At 40.8% G+C, this 23,649-nt stretch overlaps 1 protein-coding gene across 5 annotated transcripts; it reads left to right on the top strand.

The window, feature by feature from the left end:
- Positions 1–3,440: 3,440 nt before the first annotated feature.
- RHOH (ras homolog family member H) lies at positions 3,441–21,537 on the top strand. Of its 5 annotated transcripts, none has more exons than XR_007505120.1 (2): positions 3,441–3,774; positions 4,828–4,926. XR_007505120.1 is itself a non-coding variant. In XM_049795694.1 (2 exons), exon 2 carries the CDS (start codon positions 18,435–18,437, stop codon positions 19,008–19,010), a length of 576 nt encoding a protein of 191 aa, XP_049651651.1. In that variant the 5' UTR covers positions 3,441–3,774; positions 18,208–18,434; the 3' UTR covers positions 19,011–21,537. The 5 variants fall into 5 exon arrangements, 4 of the variants coding, with proteins under 4 accessions (XP_049651651.1, XP_049651676.1, XP_049651660.1 ...); XM_049795694.1 differs by lacking the exon at positions 4,828–4,926 and adding an exon at positions 18,208–21,537; XM_049795719.1 differs by lacking the exons at positions 3,441–3,774; positions 4,828–4,926 and adding exons at positions 9,799–9,866; positions 18,208–21,537.
- Positions 21,538–23,649: the final 2,112 nt, after the last annotated feature.

Raw genomic sequence — 23,649 nt, 5'->3', positions numbered from 1 at the left:
GTTTTATCACCGCATGCCTCAGTTTGTGACACTGCAATACCAAAACTGAGGGGTGTCTAACCACTGCGTTAGCTTGCTGAGGAACCAGAGCCTAAATTCATCAAGGCAAAGTAATTAATGGTGTGAGAGTTTTACCAAAATCCGTGTAGGAACTGCTTGTGAAACTGCATTTTCATTTCCCCTTTCAGATTTAGTTCTCTGACAATGAGTAATGCTGCAGAAGTTGCTGTGCCCAGTCTACTTCAGAGACTTTAGCAATGCTCTCTGCCACGCTGCGAGGAGGCCTCCCTTTCTCCAAGGTATCTATTCTGGGGAAGGGAGTGCTTTTACCTCCAGATTGAAATGGGTCTGGGCAACCTACCTGATTTCCCCTGTACTGCCCAGGAACTGGAGGGAAAGCAAGTAGCCACATCCCAGTTTTCCCAACACACAGCTGGCATCCTGAACACATACATTTTTCCTGCCTCCCTTTGAAAATTTTAACAAAAAAAAAAATTAGGCTCTTCTTTAACCAAATAAGCACACTTCTTGTGTGTTGTTTATATCTCTGGTGCAGTGCCTAGACTTAAGCAACAGTTAGCTTATTTTGTATAATATAATGATCATCTAGGACAGGAGAAAGGCTTGTAGGGCTGAATACAACGGGTATCGAGAGTGTCATGGTTTACTTCCTGACCATAGCACATACCATACTATTTGAGGCAGACCAAAATCAGAGCTGAGCAAATCTGAGAACAAAAAGGAAATCAGGCAGAGGGGACAGGAATAGCTTCCTTCCTTGATCTCAAACCCCTTCCTAACATCAGCAGCCTGCTGGTATCTCCGAGTGAGACAGATAGCAGTGGATTAAGAGACAAACGTGACCTTTCATTGTAAACTGGCCCATGTCTTTACATGACAAAACCCTGGATAATGTTATTATAAGTAATTTGTCATAAACCCTTAGTTATTTGAGGTTTAAGACTTCATTTTTTGCTGTCAGCTTTTCAATGCAAAAATAATTTGCAACTCTCCACTCCACCCCCATAAATATTTTCCACAACAAAGTGTTTGTTTCTGAAAGTTCCACATAATGACTCATACTGAGTTGAAAAAAATGAAGCAATGTATTTTTTAATGTATTAACAATATTCTCTCACAGCCAGATGTTCCCCTTCATTGCACAGCATGAAGAGGTGAAAAGGAGCAGAAAAATTGCAGTAAGAAAGAAAGAAAAGGAAAAAAAAGGCAAGGACCAAGAGAAACGTGTCAGGCTGCAATATTACACCTAACAGTTGTGGAGCTGAAGGTCTCTTTGTGGAGTTCCAGATCACTAGGAAGTGAAGTCATGGAGCAAGCGCATGAAGCATGTGCATCCCTAAGAAAGGTCTCAAATTTTTATTGAAAAAATCCCAAAAGAAGGAAAAAGCAAAAATAAATGTAACATTCAACTATTTTTGGGAAGTTATTGGGTCAAGATGCTCCAGGAAGCGTGGTGGAGGGAAACGGGTGGAAATCAAGACATGTTAGAACATGTTTCTTATTGTATAGTCTTGTTCTTTTGCTGAACTCACTCGATTCAAAAGTTGTTTATGAAATATTTTACAGATGGATGCGCTCTTTATCCAAAATGCAAACTGCCAGATGGCCTCACATCTGGATTAGTCTGCAGCGCAAACCAGAAAAGAGTAGTTGCATTTAAAGCAGCTGCTATCTGTAGCAGACCTAAAATGGGTGATGATCACCAAAGACATTTATATCAATATAATTTGCGAATGGTATTTATTTTTCTACTTCTGACGAGCCATGGTGTTCTGGTGGAAACATTTCAGAATGTTTGGGTGTCTGATTTTCTTTATCACAATCGCAATGGAAACTTACTGCCTGATTGCATGCACTGGTATTGGGAAACCCAAAGCCGATTAAGAACTGAAGAATAGGTGTTTAATGTGAAAATTAAGTAACACAAGCTCTCACATAAACTGATAATGCACTGAAGTCCCTTATCCAAAATCTCAAACTAAAAGGAAGATTGACGCTTTTAAGAAGATAATATTAAAAAAATGCCTTCTGTAAGCCACCCTTCCTTACCTTCATCCCTGTTGATAATTAACTGAATTTCATTTCATAGGGGAAAGAAACAAGTTGATTCCCCAGCCTAACTGCACAGCACTGCTCCACAAGCTTTGTATCAGCAGGTTTACAGCATGTTTACACAGGTTATGTTCTTTCAGCAGCTATTTATATTTCTGGCACAAACTGCCTTTCATCTACACATAAATTATCTTTTTGTTTCCTTTTTGCTTTATCTTGTAATTTATTCTGTTGGTTTTTAATCATTCTTGGAAGCGGTATCACTTTATCTTGGAATGCATTGTACAGTCATAATGTTAATGTGGACAAATTCGTTAGCTGTCTTCAGAGAGTTCCCATCCTGCAAGGAACACAAAATGCATGGTTTAGATTTGGATCAGGCAGCCTTTTCCTACTGTTTCATGGCTAGAGATGGTCAGAAATGGCTTCACTGAGCCCAAAATGTTTTCTGAAAAGGACTTGGGTTCCATTTCTCTGCCTCTGGGGCCAGTTTCAAGGCTGCTGGGGAACCCAGTGCTCGTGCCTGTGACTGAGGAGCAGAGAGCCCACTGCGCACGCTGGTCACTGGGGCAGCTCGCGTTCAGCTCTGGGGCAGTTCTGCTGTGCCAGGGTTCTTGGGCTGCTTCAGGAGTATGGGACAGGAATGTCCTCCCTGCAGTCTGATTGCCATCATCCAAAGTGGACAACCTTTTGTGCTCACAGCTCCTGGACTATGGACCATTGACCTGGCACTTGAAATTCTGAAATTGTCATCGGAGCTTTGCTTTCGGTGTTGTGGTAGGAAAGGTGGAAGTGATGAGAGTCTGGGCAGCTCAAGCTGTCTATGCTGGGAAAAGTGGGAGTCTCCACGCCTGTGGTCCCTCCTCCTGCTCAGCCTCCTTGTGCTGGTGAAGAGAGGACATGTATGCTGGTCAATCCTAACAAATGCTACTGGGGAATCCTCACTAAATTACGGCAAATCCCTATAAACCAACATTGAATCAGCCCAAAAGTGCCTGCCTTGGGTTTTGCACAAGGTCAACTAAACGTGTACTCTCTTTTTTTAAAGGCAGGACCATATTCCAGCTTGCATAAAAAGTCTCGTTCGTGCTACTGGAGTAGCACTGCCAGGCATTTGTCAATCTGCTCCTTTCCCCCTAGCATGTACAGGAGCTGCTGGGCTGCACTATGCCATTAGCCGCTGTAGCAGAGAGGAGGCGGCTGTAGGAACAGCAGAGTGCAAAGAGAAAGCTTTCTGCAGCCTGGAGGTTTTGCCCCCATCCCCCATCTTCAAGGTTTTTACATCTGCTCCCATAGTCACCAAAGAGAGAAAGACATATACACTCATATACCAACCCACAACAAAACCCACACAGGCAGAGCTGAGGAGCTCTCACCAGGAAGCTGACTTACCCTAAACCACCCTGCTATTTCTCGTCACACTACATCTGGGTCTGCTGTCACGGCTGCCTCCGGATGAGCTAGACCCAGTTGCCAGGACTAATTTGGCCTATATGTGTAGTGGTCTCTGGTTACCTCTTGAGGTTTTGGGTTTTTTTCCTCTCAATAATATAATTGTTTCAATCTGCTAAAAAAGAAGTCCATCTGAAAAAGCCAAGAACACAGAACGCCACACTTCTTCTTTTCTTCACCTATCTCGTCTAGATTAGTTGACTTCCGTAATATTTATTTCCAACAGTCGCTTTCAGCTTCCTGCGTCTGGTGAGTTCTTTGCATTTTCTTTTTTTTCTAGAAGTCTTAATGTGAATTGATATTCTGAACCAAATTCAATATCTTTAGTTTTATTAATAAGTTTGTGAAATTGATTCACGTAATCACTTTTAATACCATCTGTTAAATACTCAGTATTGTGATATCCTGTTAAACAGTGGTCTAGTCCTGCCCCAGGTCATGTATTGTCTGGATTTTCATTTGTTCCAGAGTTTGTTTCCACTTCAGCATAAAAAAGCCTTGTATAAAAGTAAGAAAGAGGGTTGTGGTGAGCTGTGCCATGCCAGTATTTTCCACGTTAACTGATGTAAAAAAAAAGAGAGAAAATGGGAATTACTCTAAAGATGGTGGGTCTGATTCTGATCCCCTTTGCTGTTGTATGAACTATGAACCCAGGATGGCATGTGTAAACCTGCAACACCTCAAAGGACGGCTTTCTTCCCCATTTGTAAAGTACGTCATGGTCATGAGAAAACTGTTCTGCTTCATCTTAGATGTTCCCAAGCAAATTTAGGTGAAGGTTTTATTGTGAGAATTTGACAAAGGTGAAATTTAGGTTCTTAGGACTGAAGTGAGATTCAAAGTAATTTTAATTTGCCAACATATCTGTCACTGGCTCTGGTTCCAGCGACTGCCTGGCCCCGCTGGGTCTAACAAGCGCCTCTGCCACCTTCTGAGATGGAAGGGCATTGTTTGCTGTCTAAATGGCTGTGGCTATAACTCTTTGCTTTCATCTCACCCCCACAGCTTCTTCTCCTCTGCTTTCTGAGCCAACCATGACATACTTATGGTGTGGGATCCCCTTAGAGAGTGGTATGTGTGTGCGTGCATGTGTGCACACCCATTTCTAGACTCTCCTTACCGTACCTGCCTCTTACAATGCTCTAGTGGTGGTGGGATGGTCTTGTCACATTGCCAATGAGAGGTAGTTAATCTAAAACATGAATGAGGAGGGAGCACACAGAGGCCGGAACCATCCCTCTGACACAGGTCCCCACAAAAAATCTGAATGTGGCTTTAAGATTTTCTAACTTCTTCTTTCAGCTGTGTTTCCACTGGTGAATGGGGTGGGAGTGGGGCCGTGGCATCTGGAGGAGGCCAGCTTTAACACAGGATTTATCCTGAAGAAAATACTTGCAGAGGAAAAAGGTAGGATAAATGAGATAAGTTAGTTGTTAGCAGGCACATCTGTCAGCATTTTTTTGGTGTCAGTGCATGCCCATCTGCTGCTGCTGTCAGAATAAGGTGGGATTGTGCATTGCATTGTGCTGCTTTGTATTTTACATTTTCAAAACCCACCATTTAGATCAGTGGTTGTTTACAAATGTTCCTGTAGAAAAGACTATACACGTATGCTTACTTGACTTTAGAACAGGGTTTAATCTAATTTTTCAGAGACAGGTCTGAAGATGTATCATACAAGTGAAGTCCAATTTACCAGAGAAAGTGGGTATAGACTTGATGTGAATACCATGTTTGAGACTTGGGCAGTAACTGCAGGGTAGAAAAGCCCCACGTGCACTTGCTTCCTGCTAAGTTGAGAGAGTAGGCCTTGTGGGGGCATATTACCAAGTGTTATGTTCACTAGATTAGGTGCTGCAAACCAGGAAAAATAGTAGTTTTCTATTTATAGAGAATCTGTGTTTTTGTAAGTAATCTATACTTACTAAGTTCCAGAGCAAAGAATGAAAATTTTAAAAATGGGCTTGATTTTCATCTATAACAAGACACAAATTCATAGTCCATCAGCAGGGCAAAGTGGCTGTAAATTACTGTCATTTAATCCTATTTTAAGGGAATTTTACTGTGTCAAAGCAGTGTGAGATGGTCTCATGAGGCCTCACATGATTGCCTATATCAGAGGACAGTCCCTGTATCTACACACAGCACAATAAAACCATGAAGTTGGAGCTATACTTCCAGAAAGTTGCTAAAAATACATTTCCAGCCTGGTGACCAGCTTTCTCAAAAAAATGTTTGTGTGTGGAACTTGAACAGGTTCTGGCTCAGCTGCTCCGTTGGGAGTGTGAATCTGGGGATGAAATGAAAGCATCCTCCCTGCTGCATACACCCAGCAACTGAGAGACTGATGCTGAAGTCGCATCACCTGGTAACAGCTGCCAGTGCCAGTGGTATCAGGGAGGCAGTCTCTTGTACAGCGAGGGGCAAGCCATAGAAATCCTTAAAGATATAAGAGGATGCTTTGGAGTATACCCAGAGCACACAGGGAATGAGCGGAAATCGTGGTGGCAAGCTGGCAGGCTGCGCCTCTGGCCTCTCTTGCAGAGCAGCAGGTCTGCACCAGTGGAAGCTCCGAGGAGCTTTTCTCGGTGACAGGTTCTGATAACCAGCCAGGACACCCAGGCAGGGAGATGAAATTCTGCTGTTTCTTTTCTTACTTCTGCTGTGCAGGTCTAGATGTATAGCAGCAGCTGGGTTAGGAGCTTTAAATGAAAAGGATTTTCAATGAAAAACACCTCTTCCCTCTAAAGCAAACACCCCCCGTTTTCTTTGTAAAATGTTGGTGCTGTGATTCTATAGTTTTCATTAAGAAACTGTCGAATGTTACTGAATGCACTGTTCAAGTGATTAATTTGATTTGGCATTGACCATACAATGAAAAATTGCAGAATTTTTAGTAATGCTTTTAATTATGGTTTGAAAAGAAACAAAACAAGTAACTGTAAAACTTGCCTTTTTCAAAGTCTTAACGTGACTGATTTCAGGCATCATGCTACACAGCTTAACATCATTTCCAAATTAGGTTCTCACTTTTTGGCCAGCAGTATGTGGTTTTATTAAATCAGCAGTTTTCAAATGTTCCCATGCTATGAGCACAGCTTACAGCTGAAAAATGTCTTGGGATAACCCCAGCGTAGTAATTAAGAAAGGAAGTTGGCTGCAGCTGTCTCAAGCCCATTATTAAAGCATTACGGCTTTAAAATACTGGACAGGATCACACAAATACAACAAAGCGATGTAACAACAAAATTTGTGGGCTGTAGCCTACCATTAGCTCTTCTCTGAAAACCAAATACAGTTTCATTATGCGCTTAGCAGAATTTAATTGTACTTCAATTCTTACGTCAGTGAAGGACTGGAAAACCTTCCTAATCCACCTAAAGCATTGGTCTGCAATGGAAGGGGAGACATTTGGAGTCAGCAAAACCTCTGTAATGCAGCAGTGAGCATGAGCACTGGAAGTCACGGGTACAAAACTTTGGTGTATCGGGTCTAAAACGAGTAGCTGCCAAAGTGGCAGGGAGCAATAGTCCCAGCAGTCACGTTCTGCTGGAGGCTGTGCTGGAGGGTCACCATCACTGGTGGCACGGCAGCCGGAGGATAGCTGAGAGCATGGTCTGAACACTTAAACTGCATGCCTGTGGTCCTCACAGGGTGGGTATGGGAGTATTTGCTTGTGCCTAGCCCTGCTTGTGGCTGTGCCCTGCATTTGTTGCAGATTCTTTGAACTTTCCCACCCTGCACAGTTGCTTGCCACTGTGTCTGTGTTGAATTTTTTTTTGCACAAGAGATCACATTTGGTCTTCAGTTACAGAAGCCAAGGAGAAGTGTAAATTCCAAAGGGGTAAGGGTGGGTCTGAACCGGGCATGCTTGTCTTTACCTGACAAAATGGATGAACCAGCTGGAAACCACACGAGGATTCTTCTATGGTTTGGGGGTTTTCCCAATGGGGGACTGTGGTGACCTGTCACACAGGAAAGACCCAGCATGTGCTGGAAAGGTAACGAACACCTCTCCTGGCAGAAGCTGGCATGAAGGGCTGTGGTTACATATTGTGCACAATGCCGCTTGTCACACCCAAGTGTGTCCGTAGAGTACCAGACTCAATAAATGACACTTGCCCAGGTTGAGGTTGTTGTACCATCTGGTGATATCTCTTTTCCTCATGAGTGACAGTGAGTTGCTTTTGAAGGTTATCCTGGTTTATGTAAAACTACAGATGAGACTGGCTTTCCTCATGTAAGTAGTTAGGGGTCTGTTTTGGTTGTCTCCTGTACACATGGTGATTGAAAGAATATGAAGCCTCTCACTCTTGCAAGAAAACCGTTCTTTCCTTTTGTTGATAGGCATGCCAGTGAACTACACACAGTAGTAAAAAAAGCTTGCCTTTTTTTTCATTAAATGACTGTGCTTAAAAACTGGTAAAGTCCTTAGAGTTCAAAGTTATTGAATTAATGACATACTGAATTACCTATTAATTTCCTCTCATCATCTGTGCACTTGTGCTTTTCTCATTACAAAAATATATCATAAAACATCTGTCTTAAAAATCCCTCATGTAATTTGTTTTGTTTCCATCAATTTAAATGCAGGTTTTTAAATTCATGTATCTTTCAGTGGAGTTTTAATTCTGCATGAAAAGCCGTTGGGTAAAATATCTCTGAGTTTGAATCAAGTCCACCAGGATTCAAAAATAAAGCATGGGAAATATTCTCTTAATGTTTAAATGTAGCTCTCCTAAAATATCTCTCTTTTCATATGTGTGATCATTTTCATGCAAAATATGTAAAAATCAAGAAAATAAAGGAAAAACTTTCTATGCTTCCCACTGGAAGCATAGAAACCCACAGAAACTCTGCATTAAAATTTACTGTAGTGTGGGGATTTGCATGATCTTTAAACCAACTGAAAGCCACATAGATGTCAGCTTTAAGTATCTGAAATGGCTTCTCAAAATACTGAGTGAAGAACGAGTGAGAAGGATTTATGTATTACTTTTGGTGGTAAAGAGTAGAGGCTTTTCTCCTCTCAACCTATTCCATATGACCCAGTGCTGTCTGCAGTATTATATGTCTTATACAAAAGTGACAACAGATTAAGATTATACTGGAATCGGAGAAAAATAAAGGAAAACAGGCCCTGAAATATATATTCTGCTCTGGCATACGGTTGGTGTTAGATATAAATCAATGTACCAGGTATAACTTGTGCTAATTCCAGGAAAAAAAAAGAAATCTTGACAGCATGTTCATTTGAAATTGGGCTTTAATCATAACTATGCATAGGATGTAGGCAATTTGATGTAGGCAAGTATGCATGCCCATTTATTGTGTTTAGGTTAATTTACTACAATTAAGGAATTCTAGAGAGGCTACGTAGTGAGAAAAAATATTTTCCTACCTGTCCTGTAAATACTCTTATTTTATCCTTGTGCCGGGTACAGTGCATGAATACTGAGTTGTGGGATAGATTGTGGAAGACAGCTCCTTTTTTAATTTATAAAACAAAACAAAAGGATAAAGACCTTAAATCAACAAATGCAGGAAAAATCATGATAATTGTATGTTTTGTATGGCACCTTCTACTTGCAAAGTGATTGAAATTATTTCCAAGCAAGCCCTCCAAATTTTTAACATTTTAATGTACATGTGTGCACATACAGAATTTAAGACTGAACTTAAAAAATGGCAGTTTCCCTCGGGCTGAAATCTAGACTATGATTTTAAACAGTCTAATATATACGGAGACAAGGAAAAGCTATTTGTTACTGGCAGTTCTAGGGGGAAAAGCTAAAATTGTCAGCCACTTTCTCAGTGTTATAAAGTAAATAACCAACCAAATTGTTGTTGCTTATTGTTACTAGCTTTGCTCATTAACTCAAGAAATTTAACATTCATCACAGCAAAACTGAACAGTGACATGCAGTAAATATGTCCCCCCCCCAATCAGTATGTTTCAGCAAGAAGTCATTATTGCGAATTGTTTGACAACTGAAGTGTCATTATTTGCCACTCAAAACACTTATACATTCAACACATTTTATTCTTATCACAAAATATGAAAAATAATCTTCCATCAAACATTGGCTAATTCTGTTCTAACTAATATTTTCCTCCTCCATCTTTACCTCCCACTGAAAGAAAACTTATGCAAATATGTAACTTAATGAACATGGAGAACCTCCTTCTTCTCCCCCTGAGGTTAGGGGGAGAAGATCTGGGTTTGAGAGTCTCCTTATTTTGTAGTAGGCATTTTATAAATGCAAAGTTAAACTTGAATAGACCTCTGAAAGTAACCTTGGAGATCTTGCGAGGGATCCATGGAGGGCAGTGGAGAAATGGTAGGACAATTTTTTAAAGATTTTTTAACATTGAGGAGGGTGTTATATCACCTGTATCGTTCATTTATTAGCTTTTAGCTATACTATTAATATTGATTACTTGGTAGTGTTTAAGGGTCCCAGTTAAGAAGATCAGGTACTGTGCAAACAAGGGAGAGGAGTGCAGTCCTACCCCAGATTAGAGCCGAAACACACAGAAGTCAGCCCTTTCCACTGCAGTGGGCTCGACACGGGCTCTGAAAGGGAGGAAGCCCTTTAGCCTGCAAATGCAAGTGTGTATGTGGAGTTGCCAGGTTGTAGTTTTAACATTTTACCATGTTACACATCTGTGGGATTTAATATAAAACCATGCATCTCCTTAACAACAAATCATTTTAACATGTTGTAAAGATGTGTCTAAAAAATTTAATGGCTGCATGTGCAGTAGAAATTGTTTATAATGTGTAACTAAGTAATTTATTTGTATGTGTAAGACTATTATTATCTATCAGTTATTTACCTAGGTTAATGCAAATTCAGATTTAGCACAGCAGTCATTTCTGCTCAGGTGTATATGAATAGACATGAGTACCTATATGTAGAAATAAAGTAATTGAAAGACCACGGTCATTTCAATGATGCATCCATTCTTTGATGCAAAATATGTACGCAGGTTTTCAAACGATGGTAACACATCTTGCCCTGAATATGTGTCTGTTTCATACAGCAATCTGTAGCAAACTCTTCTGCAAATGAATGAATATCAATGTGTATATATATACATGTCTATATATGTATATAGACATACAAACACACATGCATGTGCATATGGATGTCATATTTTTTGTTCATGGATGTATAGAGTCATTATTGAAATAGTTACGTTTTTAAATATACACTGATTTATTTACATTCTTTGTGTGTATATATATTTGCATATACACTTCTATGCATCCAGTCTAGCAAATAATGCATCATTCTGCAAAATATTACAAATGCTTATTTGAAACTAAAAAATATTAGTTGTGTATGAAAGGGAAATGGATACTTCATGATGATTATGCCTCTACCTGCAGATGGTAAAAAAAACCCCAACCAACAGAAATAGGGAAAGGGCTAGGCTTTCCGGAAAGAAAGCACAATCATTGTTGAAGATTGTAAATAAGAGAGTACTTCGCATTTTGTCAGCCAGAAAAATTTGGGAAGATTTTAAAGAGTTAAACCTGTAAAAAGAAATCTACAAAAATATGTTGTTAGTGCCTTTTTGATTTGTCTCAAACTTCAAGAAAGGTGAACTGTGTTAAAAGAGGATGTGGCATGAAAAATTTGAAGTGGTTTGGGGCCCAAAGCTGCAAACTTTTCCACATGTGAATAATTCTACACACACAGTATCATTGAAGTCAATTACTTAAATATTGTGCATTTTATAATATCAGTCCTTCAGTTTGGCCATAATGCAGTTAGACTTGGGTGGAAATTTGCTTTTTAACTCTGAGTCCATTCTGAAAGACAGAGTGACTTTTCATAGGTGTGTGTGATAGCGCTGTAGTCAGCGCATAGCGCTTTATCCATGTTCATCTGCAAGTGTATCTGTATCCCCATCTGGACCTAAAAGTAGCTCTATGTCAGTGGTGAAAATATATATATATATATATACACACGTATTTGTGTGTGTACAAAAACAGAGACTATGAAAGAAGGCAGACGGACAGATGGTTGGCCAACTTCTGTGCTCGAACATACACATGTGTGACATTTGCACACCAGCTGCTCCATGTACGGCTGTATCTGTGGTGAGACTCAAGAAGAATTTCTTCTCTGTTTAAGAGCAAAGAAGAAAAATTATCACAGTGAAGGGTGGGAAAGGAAGGTGACATACCCAGTATCTTGCAGAAGGGAAACACTTGGTAAGCGCAAGGGCACGTGCCATGCTTTGGGCACGACATGCTGCTCCATTTTTACTGACTTTGGAGGATATTGGGTCAGACTGAGAACAGCACATGAGCCAGTCCTCTGTGAAGGGGTTACTTTCCTGCACTTGATTTACCCAAATTTTAATTTGGAGGGGTTGCAACATTTATACTGAAAATGAGTCACTTTTGAAAATGCCCTGTAGTGTCATAAATACCACCATAATTTATCATGTCATGCCATAAACATGGAGAAAAATTACTTCAGACTCATGGCTCAAATTTTGAAGCAGGTACTTAGCACCGCCAGATATCATTGATTTCTATTGAATTTAGGATCTCGGATCAATACATGAGAGTCTTACAGACTTTTTGTTAATTTTTGGAGTGGTTCTAATCATTTGTGTTCATGTTTAATTTGTAAGTAGCTGAATCAAGGTGTGATTAGTCACAGCTAAAGGGTTCTTGAAGATAAAATAACTACTTCTTTTGGCTAATTGGGTAATGAGAATGAGAGTTAAATAGTTTTTGTGAGAGTTAAATAGTGACTATAGTAAACTGAATAGATCTTTAGACATGTCATTATCCATTGCTTATATATATTCATTATGGGTACTATTACTAAAATAATGAGCTAGAAATTTTTTATTTAAGATATCTCATTGTACAGCTTTATATGTATGTGCAGTGTGTAAGCATGTGTGTAAGTATGTACATTTTCTTATACAGAAAGCTTTCATCCGTTTACTAGGACTTCACGTCTCATTTCATCCAGTAAATAACATTGGTCTGTATTTGTCATTATTTTACAGCAAGATTCCCCAGTCTCAATATGAGGGAATTTCCTTTAAATCTGATGACTTATGTTCCCTTGCTAATAATAAGGTTGGCAAGATGACTGAATATTTGATCAGAAATTCTTTTCTTCAGTTTCAGTTGTTAAAACTGCCAAAGAAACTGAGGTTTAAATTTTCAGGTATTGTCTTGATCCAGAAACGATTTTTTGCAAAGGCTCCTAAGAAAGTGGTTGTCCATCTTCTTTAAATTACATAAATTAGAAAAAAATGTTTTATAATTTTTCAAAACAAAGCGCTGAAATTTGAAAACAGGAACAGGATTTCAGTTTTGTGAATAAGGGAGAGAAAGAAAAATTTCTAAGTTGTTATGTCTGCACATTTATTTTTTTTTTAATGCTGGAAGGTTTGTTTTTGAGATAACAAGACATCCTGGCTTTAAAAATGTGTGTTCATTGCTTGTTGCTTGCTCCTCTAATTTTAGGAAGCCATTGCAGGTATGATTGTACTTAAGGATAAAATATCCTCTCAATTCTTTAAAATATAAAAACACATTGAGAGATAGTCTGGCAATTAATCCATCATTTATGCCATAAATATACCAGACAGCTGAAGCATTCTGCCAATAAAATAACCTGCCATTTTGCTCTTGGGCCAAATAATAAAGATGGCCCCTGCAGTAGTCTGCTTGGAAAGTGAATGCGTTGAATGTAGATTTTTTGGTGGAGTAGTTTGGGGAAAAGATGCAGCACCTTGCAAAGGTACAGGCAGTGAGCCAGTTCTCCTTCACGGCAGTGGTACCACCACTGAATGCCACTATGGACTGAAAGCTGGCACTGTCTGAGGCGGCGGGCGGCTGTTTCCTAGACTGGCAAGACAGGGCCACTTAGTGCTATAGATAAAAATCATCTTAAAATGAGTTTAAAAACCAGGAGGCAGCTAACGCAAATGTCAGAGCACCAGCTTAATGAATGCATGACAGGAAACTTTGCAGCAAGGGGCCATTTGCTTGCAGACCAGCTGCAGTCTCCAGACGGACTACAGCTGATGTATTAGTTTTCAGTAGCCCCGTGCTGTGGCAGTAACAGGCTGTGCAGCAGTCTGGAGGTTTGTCTTGGAATGGAGCAAGTCCAGCTCACCCATGGAATTGAAAACAAGGTAGCATGACCTTGGCAACCTAGTGATCTAGTTGGGCGTCCAGACTGGATCCACAATGGCTGTGGTGTCTCCATCATGGGGGCCAATTGTCTCCCTGCTGTATCTTCTGGATGCTGACCCTAACCAGGCAATAGCATCTCTGCCCTGTCTTGATTTCCTGCCAGCCTTCCTCTTCTTCCTCCCTCTCCTGCTCACAGGAGTTGTATCAGGCCCTGTCCGTGCCCTGCACCCACGGAGGTGAAGGTGTAAAGCTGTGCACTGTTCTGGTCGGTGAGGGTAGTCTCCATGTCTCCTTCCTCTCCTCGAAACCCTCTAACTAAGAGATGCAAGGAGAGTTTTTATGTATCTGCGGTGCAGTTAGAAGGAGCAGTGATTACAATCAACACAACAAAGAACTGTAGGCACTGTTTTGCAGACCCCACCTCTGTGTGAGGTGGGACTTATAGGAGTGATGTAGGCAGCCAAAGACAGTATGTGCATCCAAGCATGGCACAGCAAGTGGAAGTCTCTCCAGTGGTTTTCAACTTTTTTTGTTAGTGTAAATATTTCTATTTCCTCGCAATGTCAGGTCTCTTCAAGAGCTAATATACAGTGCTCAAACTAAAAAATTAGCCTGTTCTTATCCTGATATCAACAGGAACTGCACTGAGATGTAATTGCGGTAGGGACCGGATAATGGCAATAATAGTGTGTTAATTGCTTTAACTCTCTGAAGTATTTTGTGACTGCCTGATCTAAAAAGCCTGTTGTCTTGCCTGTGTGGTTTGTTTATGTATGAGCTAATTCCTTTCAAATCCCAGCCTGTCCAAGGGTGCGCTATCAATATCCAAGATAGGTTTTGAAATTAGGTGTTCCTGACTCTTTTTATTCTCCCCTATCATAAGACACTGTCCATCCCCTGCAGATGTTTAGCCATACTAAGCCATGCTCACAATGATCTTATAGTAGATGCCAGAGGCATTCCTGGCATAAACGAAAATCCCATTTGGTTCAGTTGATAAACTTACCCCTTCTGACAGAAGCAGTCCTGCTTTCCTTTGTTGGTAGAATTGTTTTGACAAATATTAGATTAGTTTTTCATGGGTTGTATATTCACTTGAATCCTCCGTGTGCAAAGACCTTGGTGCTGCTGCGCTCCTCTTCCCATCCCATCATGTTACAGATTGATAACACCACTCATGTTCTCCGTATCGTATTCAGCCATGATCAAGCGCGAGGCATTTACTTGCATGACATTGCTGAGGTGCAGGACAGGCAGTGCCCAGAGAGCGGCTGTTGTATGGCTTCTTGTGCTCATGTCGTCAGCGAAGCCCAAGAGCTCTATGACCACACACCAGTGCCAAGGTTCTATATTCCAAAGACAGAGGGAACAAAAATAAGAAAGCAAAGAAAATAAATGTTGCATTAGTTACATAGACAATATGATACAGTTGAAAAAACAATGCTCTATCTAAACCTGTGCAAGGATTTTCTTTGAGGTTAATTCAAATTTTATTAAAGGTCACTATTCAGAATGACTGCATCAGAATTAGACATATTCTTATACTTAATAATATTATAAAAGCTCTCACAATATTCAAATAAAATCTTATATTGTTTCATCACTTCTATGAGTGATGAAAGCATAAACCAAAGTAGTGTAAAAGAAGATATGGGTTTATATCTGGAAATCCAGATCCAAAATGGACTTGATAAAGTTAGTAAAATTTGGAAAACCAAACTGTTGGGGAAAAAAATAATCCGTCAGCAGCTTAGACTCAACCATCTGTGATCAGAAGATTTTGTGCAGTCTTTTAATGTGTGTAGCATGCTGTACTGTCTGACCAAGACCGTAGTATATAATATGACAGAAAGGAACCAAACCTTTTTCAAATATTTACAAAACTGGTTGTATACTGAAGAAGTGCCCAGTACTGACCTGTCCTTTAAAATACATTGTTTTCTGTTGATGTTTAATCTAAAGAGTTTTCCATTAATTGAGGTGAACTTGAGTAATTATTTTAATACACTAATACTGCTCTTAGCCTGAGGCTGCATCATGGACAGGCTATGCGCATAATTAAAAATATATCTTCAATATGCACATATGTTATCCCAACTATATATGGAGGCACATGAACTCCAAATGGCTGTGAACAAAAGTGAGATCAGGACCACTGACAGCAATCTGTCCACAGGACCAGAATATGGACCTTGGTATATACTGTTCATTTTTATTCATCAATGGATTGTAGAACAAGATAATTTGCTTTGAAAACAATTCTGCACTGTTGTGGTAGAATATTTCAGCTTTTGTTATCATGTGTGTCAGCCATATTCCTTAGTCCTTAACATCTTTTTCAGTCTTTAATAATTTATATACTTTCTTTCAAAATCACCAACATGATCAGACCTGGTAATCAACAAGGTGAGACCCAGACCAATCCTTTTATCTGTCTTTCTCTGTTCTGGCATTTAGGAAATAGCAAAAGTCATGCTTCAGATATCCTTATTTTCCCCCACATCCAAATATACAAAAAATAATGAGCCTGAAGGCATTAAGGACTACTTGCACCAAAGAAATGTTTGTTCTGAAAAGGAGACTTGGTACGTGCTAACTTTATCCCGGGAGCATGCAGCTTTCTTGAATCACACACTACTGGCTTGAGGTGAATTTTGGTGTTTTCAAACTGTACTGCTGACAATTTTAAAGTAGAATACCCTGAAGGAAAGATGATGATGCATTTAAGTAATTGGACTGTGTATCCTGCATATACTTCTCAAATTTTTCATGGATGTATTTTGTAAACGCCTTGTTTAATTCCCTTGAGAGCTTGTTTGGGGAATGGAGAAGGTGAGACAGTGGCATTAGACCTACTGAATCTTTAAAAGCAAATTTCCAGCTGCTGCCACTAAAGCTTAAATTCATGGAGCAGCTTGTTTCCCAGCAGCCAGGAATGCCGTGAAGCAGCCTCGGCCTCCATCCCACTTCCTAGAAGTGAGCTGAGATGGCGAGAGCACGGTCGCGCTGGCAGTCCAGGAAGCGCTGTCTGTTGCAATGACTCTTCTAGATACCGGTAACTCAAATACGCACGAGGACTGCCCTGCAGGCTTGGTGCCACCTCTATAAAACGGCGTGCTTGGCCAAGCTGCTGACACACCTTCTTTTGGTCAGTGCATCGGGTGGGAGAGATGCAGGTGTGCCGGCAGCACAAGAGGAGGTAGGGTGCTGCCTCACTGCAAAATGAAAGCTGGGGAGTTGCCAGTAGCAGTTGTCAGTGCCTGTAAAATGTTCTCTCTAAGCTCGTCTAGCGCTTTTCGCTTATTTTCCTTTGTTTTTCCCCTTTGTGGAGTAAGCCAAAGCCTTGAGTGTACTAGAAATGTGGGTGAGGGGTGGTGGTGGTGGGGTTAGGGTGGTGAAACTGGAGAGCATTACAGTAATGGAGAGTATATGCTTTTTGTGGCCATCATTCTTCTCTGTGCAAATAACCTTAAGCTGTGATTTCTCTCTTCATATATGAAGGCGACAGAAATATATTATTTGTGTAACACACAGAGGACATTTTGAAATTATGCAGTGATACTTTCTTTAATTACTTTTGTTGAGCAGAACTAATTTGCCTTCAGTTTTGCAGCTAGTGATTTTCATAGCATCTTGTGTGTCGCCCTGTGTGAGCAGTGAATCTTGCAAACAGCTAGTGGGGAAGAGGCAAATGCTTTCAAAATAGGAAAATTTGACTGAATGCTGGCAGGAGCTCAAAAGCAATTACATACTCTGAAGAGGTACTCTCAGTTCAGTTTTACAACAGAGTAAATGTCAGGGCAGCTGTATCCCCTTCAAATGAAATGGTTTGACTGGGGCAAGCACTGGTGGTGTGGCTAGTGATTTGTAAGAAAAATTTTGAACTTTTTTGTATTTTTGCTGCGAATCCTTCATTGCTTTTGAAAACTGTCAAGGTTTATGTTGCTTGAGATTCACACCTGAAGTCTTTGCTTCCTCATTGTCACAAGTAGTTCTGTGTTACTGTTCATTATGGGATTGCTTAAATAATAGTCAAATTGCTTAATGAAGGGCTTTTTTTCTCTTGACTACCTCTAGAGAGCATGGGTACCTTTTCAAGGGAATCTGAACTGATTGGTTAAGAGGGATTCAGGATTCTGTCAGTCTTGGTGAAAGTCAGAGGCAGGAAATGTCTCACTAAAAGCAGGTTAGTAGCAGTTATATCAAAGTTAAATTGATTTTATTATTTTCGTAGCCAACTGGAGGGAAAAAATAGTTGGTGTCAGTGGAGAATGGCAGAGGTGATAGGACTACTAGCCCCCATGCAGCAGCAAGAAGGTTATTTACATGAATGGCTGTTGCACATGCAGCTGGCTGGGAGGGAACAGCAAGGTTCAGTATCCTCGATGTGGCGTACTCCCCATGGCTGTCCAAAGGCATGTCCAGGCGTCTTTATCTTGATGAATAACGGTCTGTTCTCTGTGGGTTATAAATGTTATATTTTATTTTTACTCTTCCAGAAACATCATTTGACTCACTGAATAATTAAAACCAACAGCATCACAGAGCCGTGTGGGAGAAAAGGGGATTTTAGACTCAAGTGACACAATCAAGTCTTGATAAGTAAAGAGATTTGGATGGTTTCTCACCAAACGGAAGTTATGTAGAAAGCCTCCGAGACCACTGCTTCTCTCCATCCCACTCCTGCTGCCCAGAGACGGTGCTCTTGGCCCCGGACGCTAATAAAATGCTGGATTCAATTAAGTGTGTCCTGGTGGGAGACTCTGCGGTGGGGAAAACTTCTCTCTTGGTACGTTTCACCTCCGAGACTTTTCCAGATGACTACAGACCCACCGTGTATGAAAATACCGGAGTAGACGTCTTCATGGATGGTGTACAGATTAGCCTAGGTCTTTGGGACACATCTGGCAGCGATGCCTTCAAAGGCATTCGCCCCCTCTCATACCAACAGGCAGATGTGGTATTAATGTGCTACTCGGTGGCAAACCACAATTCCTTTCTGAACCTGAGGAACAAGTGGATCGGCGAGATCCGCAGCCATTTGCCCCGCATCCCCGTTCTGGTGGTGGCGACTCAGACTGACCAGCGCGACACGGGGCCCTACCGTTCCTCCTGCATCAGCCCAATAGACGGGAAGCGGCTCGCCCAGGATGTGCGAGCCAAAGGCTATTTGGAGTGCTCTGCCCTCAGCAACCGGGGGGTGCAGCAGGTGTTTGAGTACGCCGTGCGGACAGCAGTCAATCAAGCCAAAAGGCAGAACAGGCGGAAGCTCTTCTCCATTAACGAGTGCAAGATCTTTTGAGGACCGTCAGCAGTGTTTTTGCCCGCGTTCGTTCTTTCTGCCTTCGCACAAAGATACCACAGCAGAGAGAATGGGAGGTGAATCAAAGGAGGACTCCTGGCAGGACCACAGTGCAGGTGCCCCTACTGAGACAGATGTGCACTCTATCCGATCTGCTCCCCCTCAACACACGTGGGCACTATCTTGAAAAGTGAAAGGTGCAGGTACATGCCCTTATTCACAAGCCTGTGTCTGGACTTTGCTAGCCTCGACTGGAGCAGGCCTAGCCCAGAGATCTGCAGATAATAGCTGTGCTGATTTTGTTGTTGTTTCTGTTGATGTTCCTCAGTTGTTGATTCGTCTGCATTTATTTAATGACAAACTTCTGCCTGGATCAACCCTCACCTCTTGCCATATCTGTCCATGTGGAGGTTTTTTTTTACTTTAAGAACTTAGTGTATAAAATCTGACCACTGTGTATTCTATTTAAAAGACTCTTGTATACATTGTTGTAAAATACTGACAGTTTGTTTTCATATTTTGGAGGTTCTTCCTTTAGCTAACCACAGAAGCAAATTGTCCTGTCCTTATAATAAATGGCCTGCAGGCAAGCCTAGCACTTCTTAGACATGCCCGAGTCGCTGCATAACAATAACCAAATCCAGTACGTCCAGCATAGGAATGATCAAAACTTAGTGACATTTGACAGCTGTCCTGTGGGTTTGTGAGATTTATTTTATCTTAGTCTTGTTCCTCAGCAATGTGGTCAAAGATGGGATGAACCAGGAAGAAACTAACCTGATTCTTCCTAGACCTCACCTGGTTACAACCCCAGAAGGACTGACTTGCAATCAGGGCTGGTTTAGACATATGGTTTAGACAGAGATGAATCTATCCCTGCTGTAATTCTGGAAGCAAAAGATTTCAGTCTGCAGGGATAAAAGGTATTTTTTCATGAGCACTAAAATTCTCACATATTTTTAGTACACTTCTTTTCAAAACAGTGGTTTTAGTGAAACCAGTCGCCTACTATAATAAAAATTAAGTACATGGCAATGTTGAATGTGCGTATTTAGAATGGCTAATTAACTTCTTTTTTTTGAGTTTGCATACTAAGTATAACTCCCTGGGTTGTATCAAAATAAGACTGAAACAGGCTTTGCATCCTGGGGAGCCTGACAAAAGTCAAATCCTGATGTACCTGCTTGGGCCAAGTTACCCTCCTGCACAAAAAGCCAGGCTAAAGAGGTGGAAACTCCAGGTGTGTAAGAGAACTCTGCTAGAAGATGGAGTGGGGTCAACACACTGTACATTCCTCGTGAGTTGTGGTGTGCCCCTCCTCCTCAGGTTATCTGTCCCCTCTGCCCCGTAGCATCTCTCAGGTCTTGCAGATCTGTCTCATCCCAAAGTTTCTGCTGCCCCTAGAGGAAATCCCTTGGGGGATTTCTCAGTGCAGCAAGATTTTTTTTTCTCCTTTTCCCTGTCCTTCAGCTAGCTCAGAACTGACCTTTGAGGGGCTTATAGCATGGTGCCATAGAATGTGCACAGTAGGATGATTCTCTCTCCACATGGATCCCGAGAGAATGAACTGTGTTTGTTTTGACTGAGCCCCAACTTGTTTTTCAACAGGAATGAATGCAGTGGCTTGTCTGATTCACATCCAAGGTGGGACTTCAGGAGTTACCCTACTAAGCAAATAAGCTATAGCTCAGGTCTTATCTATCTATAGTTTGTCCCTGAAAAACTGGTTGGGTGCTCTTCTCCATAATTGTTCTACCTCTGAGCTTCTCTGTGAAGAGAAATTCCAAATTAAATCATCCCCCTCCTATGAATCCCAGAGGTGGTCTCACCTGTGATGTAGGTGAGCAAGTATCTGCATTGCAGACATCTTGAATAGCAGCGGTGCACAGGACACTTGATGTTGTGATTGTCCTGCCAGCTCCCAGGCTGGTGAATACTTACCACTCATCAACCTGATTGTAAGGGAGGCTTCTGGTCATAAAAACATACTGGTCTTATGTGAGGTTTTCATATCAGCTTTAAATCTTTACAAACTTCTGCACTTGAGCACACAAGATGAGGGCTCCCATCACCGCTCATCTTTCCTGTACTCTTCTCCTTCCTACTTCTCTTTCTCTTCAGGTGTTGATTGCAAATTCTTTGCCCCCTGAAACACTAAAACTGACATGTTTGTAAAAGAACCTGAATGGCATGATACTTATGCAGAGTTACACAAGTGGCTAGGCATTTGCAGTCCTCGGTTAAAAACGTTTTGGCTTTTGGAAGAAATGTGTTTCTACATCTCAACTCTTGCAATGCCTCTTCACTGAAAGTTTTGGGGTTTGTAACCATAATTTAAAATTAGTCATTGTTACTGTTTGAACATTAAAGATCACATGCAAAATGTCACATTGCGAATCTTCAAATCTGTTGCAAGTGTGGACGTTTTTGTTATGGTCCCCACTCCACTAATGGATTTAATACCTGGTTTCAGCTTTTTCTAAGACATATTTTTGCCAGCATGTTCAATTAAATGGTCTTTTTCCTCTGTGGGTTAAGCTTTATTTACAACAGTTCATGCTGCTGTTTTTATGTGTTGAAGCACAGTAACCACTAGGCCAGGATGCTGTGTTGTGTTATCTGCCACGGGATGCTGGATTCAAGGACCAGAAGGCTCCAGAGAGTTACTGTATCAGACAAAGCCAGATGAAGACGTGCTCCAGAATCACACCGTAACTGAAAATTCCATCTCATCTGTATTTGCTTCACAAGGCTTGTTACGATGTATTACAAAATGAAGAATTCCAAGTTTGCTTGCAATTCAGTCAAGCAAAGTAGATAAGCTTCCCTGAGACACCCGAGCCAACAATACGGGATGCACAGGGAATATAGGGGTGGCTTGACATACTCTGGATTGTGCATCATAGAGCCAGTGCAAAGTGTGAGGCCACCAAAAGCTGGCTGATCTTTAAAATAAAATGGGAGAGAGGATAACGTAACAGGAGGATTTTGATTTGGTGCTATGTGAAAAAAATACCCAGTTTCAGTTTTCACAGCTTGGTTATTTTCAGACTCTCAAAACTAAAAGGCACTTTTCACTGGGAACAAACTGTGAAGCACATTATTGTAGTGTCTAATTATGGAGCTTTCCCTGAGCTGTAGAACTGATGTGCTCAAAAAGTGTGGCAACTCAAATGCAGAGAGTGAAATCTGGACATAGTAGAACTCAGCAGAAGATTCAGCTGAATGGCTTATTGGGATGGGGTTTGTACAACTGCAGCCCAGCTGCATGTGGCGTGCATGGCAAGGAACTGCTGAGGTCAACCGTGAAACCCTACTAGGGTGTTTTTGCTAGTTAGTTGGGCAACCGGGTCCCTGGGTACAGCTCGGTGGTAAAAATCTGGCTCTAATATTCAAACTACATTCAAACGACAGCTGGACGCACATGTTAAGTTTCAGCTTCTTTTGCTCTGAAAAACAGCAGGTTAGGGGAGACAGAAACAATGCCCAGCCTTGCCTCAGTTGGGTGGAGCTGTTCAGCTAAGGAAAGACACCTTGCCCAAATGTTCCCCTTCTATCTTCTCAAACTGATCCCTTTCAGTTTGTTAGTCCGTTGCTAATTTTACTTCCGCTTGCTATCAAAATAGGTTAAAAGTTTAAAAAAAAAAAAGAAAATACTTGGAACTTAAAATGAGAACAGCAATAGCGTTGTTATTTTCGTCAGTGTCTGACTTCTCATTTTGACAGAAAAAGTCATTTTGAGTCACTAATTGTTTTACTGAATTCTGCAATTTGGATAAGAAATTGAACAGATATGCAATTGTGATTAAAACTGTAAACTAGTATTTTCCTTTAGTAATTTGCAAAATGTGATGAGTACACATTATTTTAAATACAGATTTCCCAGCCTTTTTTATACCTACTTGATCTGCAGCATACAATATAAATATTTTCTGAGAATAAATAACAAAAATATGTTTTCGATCCTCCCCTCCACCGCCTGATTTTTCATATGGAAATTATTCCAGCTTGTTAGATATAATTGATACTGTTTTGCCTGATATTTGCAATTAACAGTTTGCAAATATTTGTGCAATTTTTGTGGCTACTCTGTGATTGCTAAGGTGTGTGAACACATACTAGCTTGTGTTGATAAAGAAAATGCATTTAAAGCAGTCTTTTTATATATGGCACCACTATGAAATAAATCACCATAGGGATCAGACATGAAGAAAAAAGAAATGTCGGCACTCTGACATCTCAGCCTTTCCTGTATTACTATTGCATTGGAGTGAATACAGCCATTAAAATAATTTCAAATAAATGGGATAATTCATGTCTCTTAGCACTTTCTCCTAATGCCTGTGCTACACAGGGCTCAGGTTAATATACAAAGAATAAAAAGCTTCATTTCAGAACATCAGAACGGCTTGTCTGCTCTTGCCTTTGTGAGCAAGTTAACTACCTTGATTTAATTAAAAGTCAGTTCAGCCCCTGAAAAAAGCCAGATATGAACACAATCAGGTTAGCCAAACTCCCTTGGTCTGAAACGACAGTAATGAACTTTTGTCTCTGGATGTGAGGAAATACATTTTATGTCTCGGAGGCTTCCTTCACAGATGTAAGTGCAAAAACCGACCAGTTATCGGTGTGGACCTGT

This window comes from Accipiter gentilis, chromosome 3 (genome assembly GCF_929443795.1).
Source record: "Accipiter gentilis chromosome 3, bAccGen1.1, whole genome shotgun sequence".
In the NCBI taxonomy this organism is placed as follows: domain Eukaryota; kingdom Metazoa; phylum Chordata; class Aves; order Accipitriformes; family Accipitridae; genus Astur; species Astur gentilis.
This window is presented reverse-complemented; position numbering and strand designations above follow the sequence as displayed.

Coding starts and splice junctions, on each gene's coding strand:
- RHOH (XM_049795694.1), top strand. CDS start 18,435: ATGCTGGATTCAATTAAGTGTGTCCTGGTGGGAGACTCTGCGGTGGGG.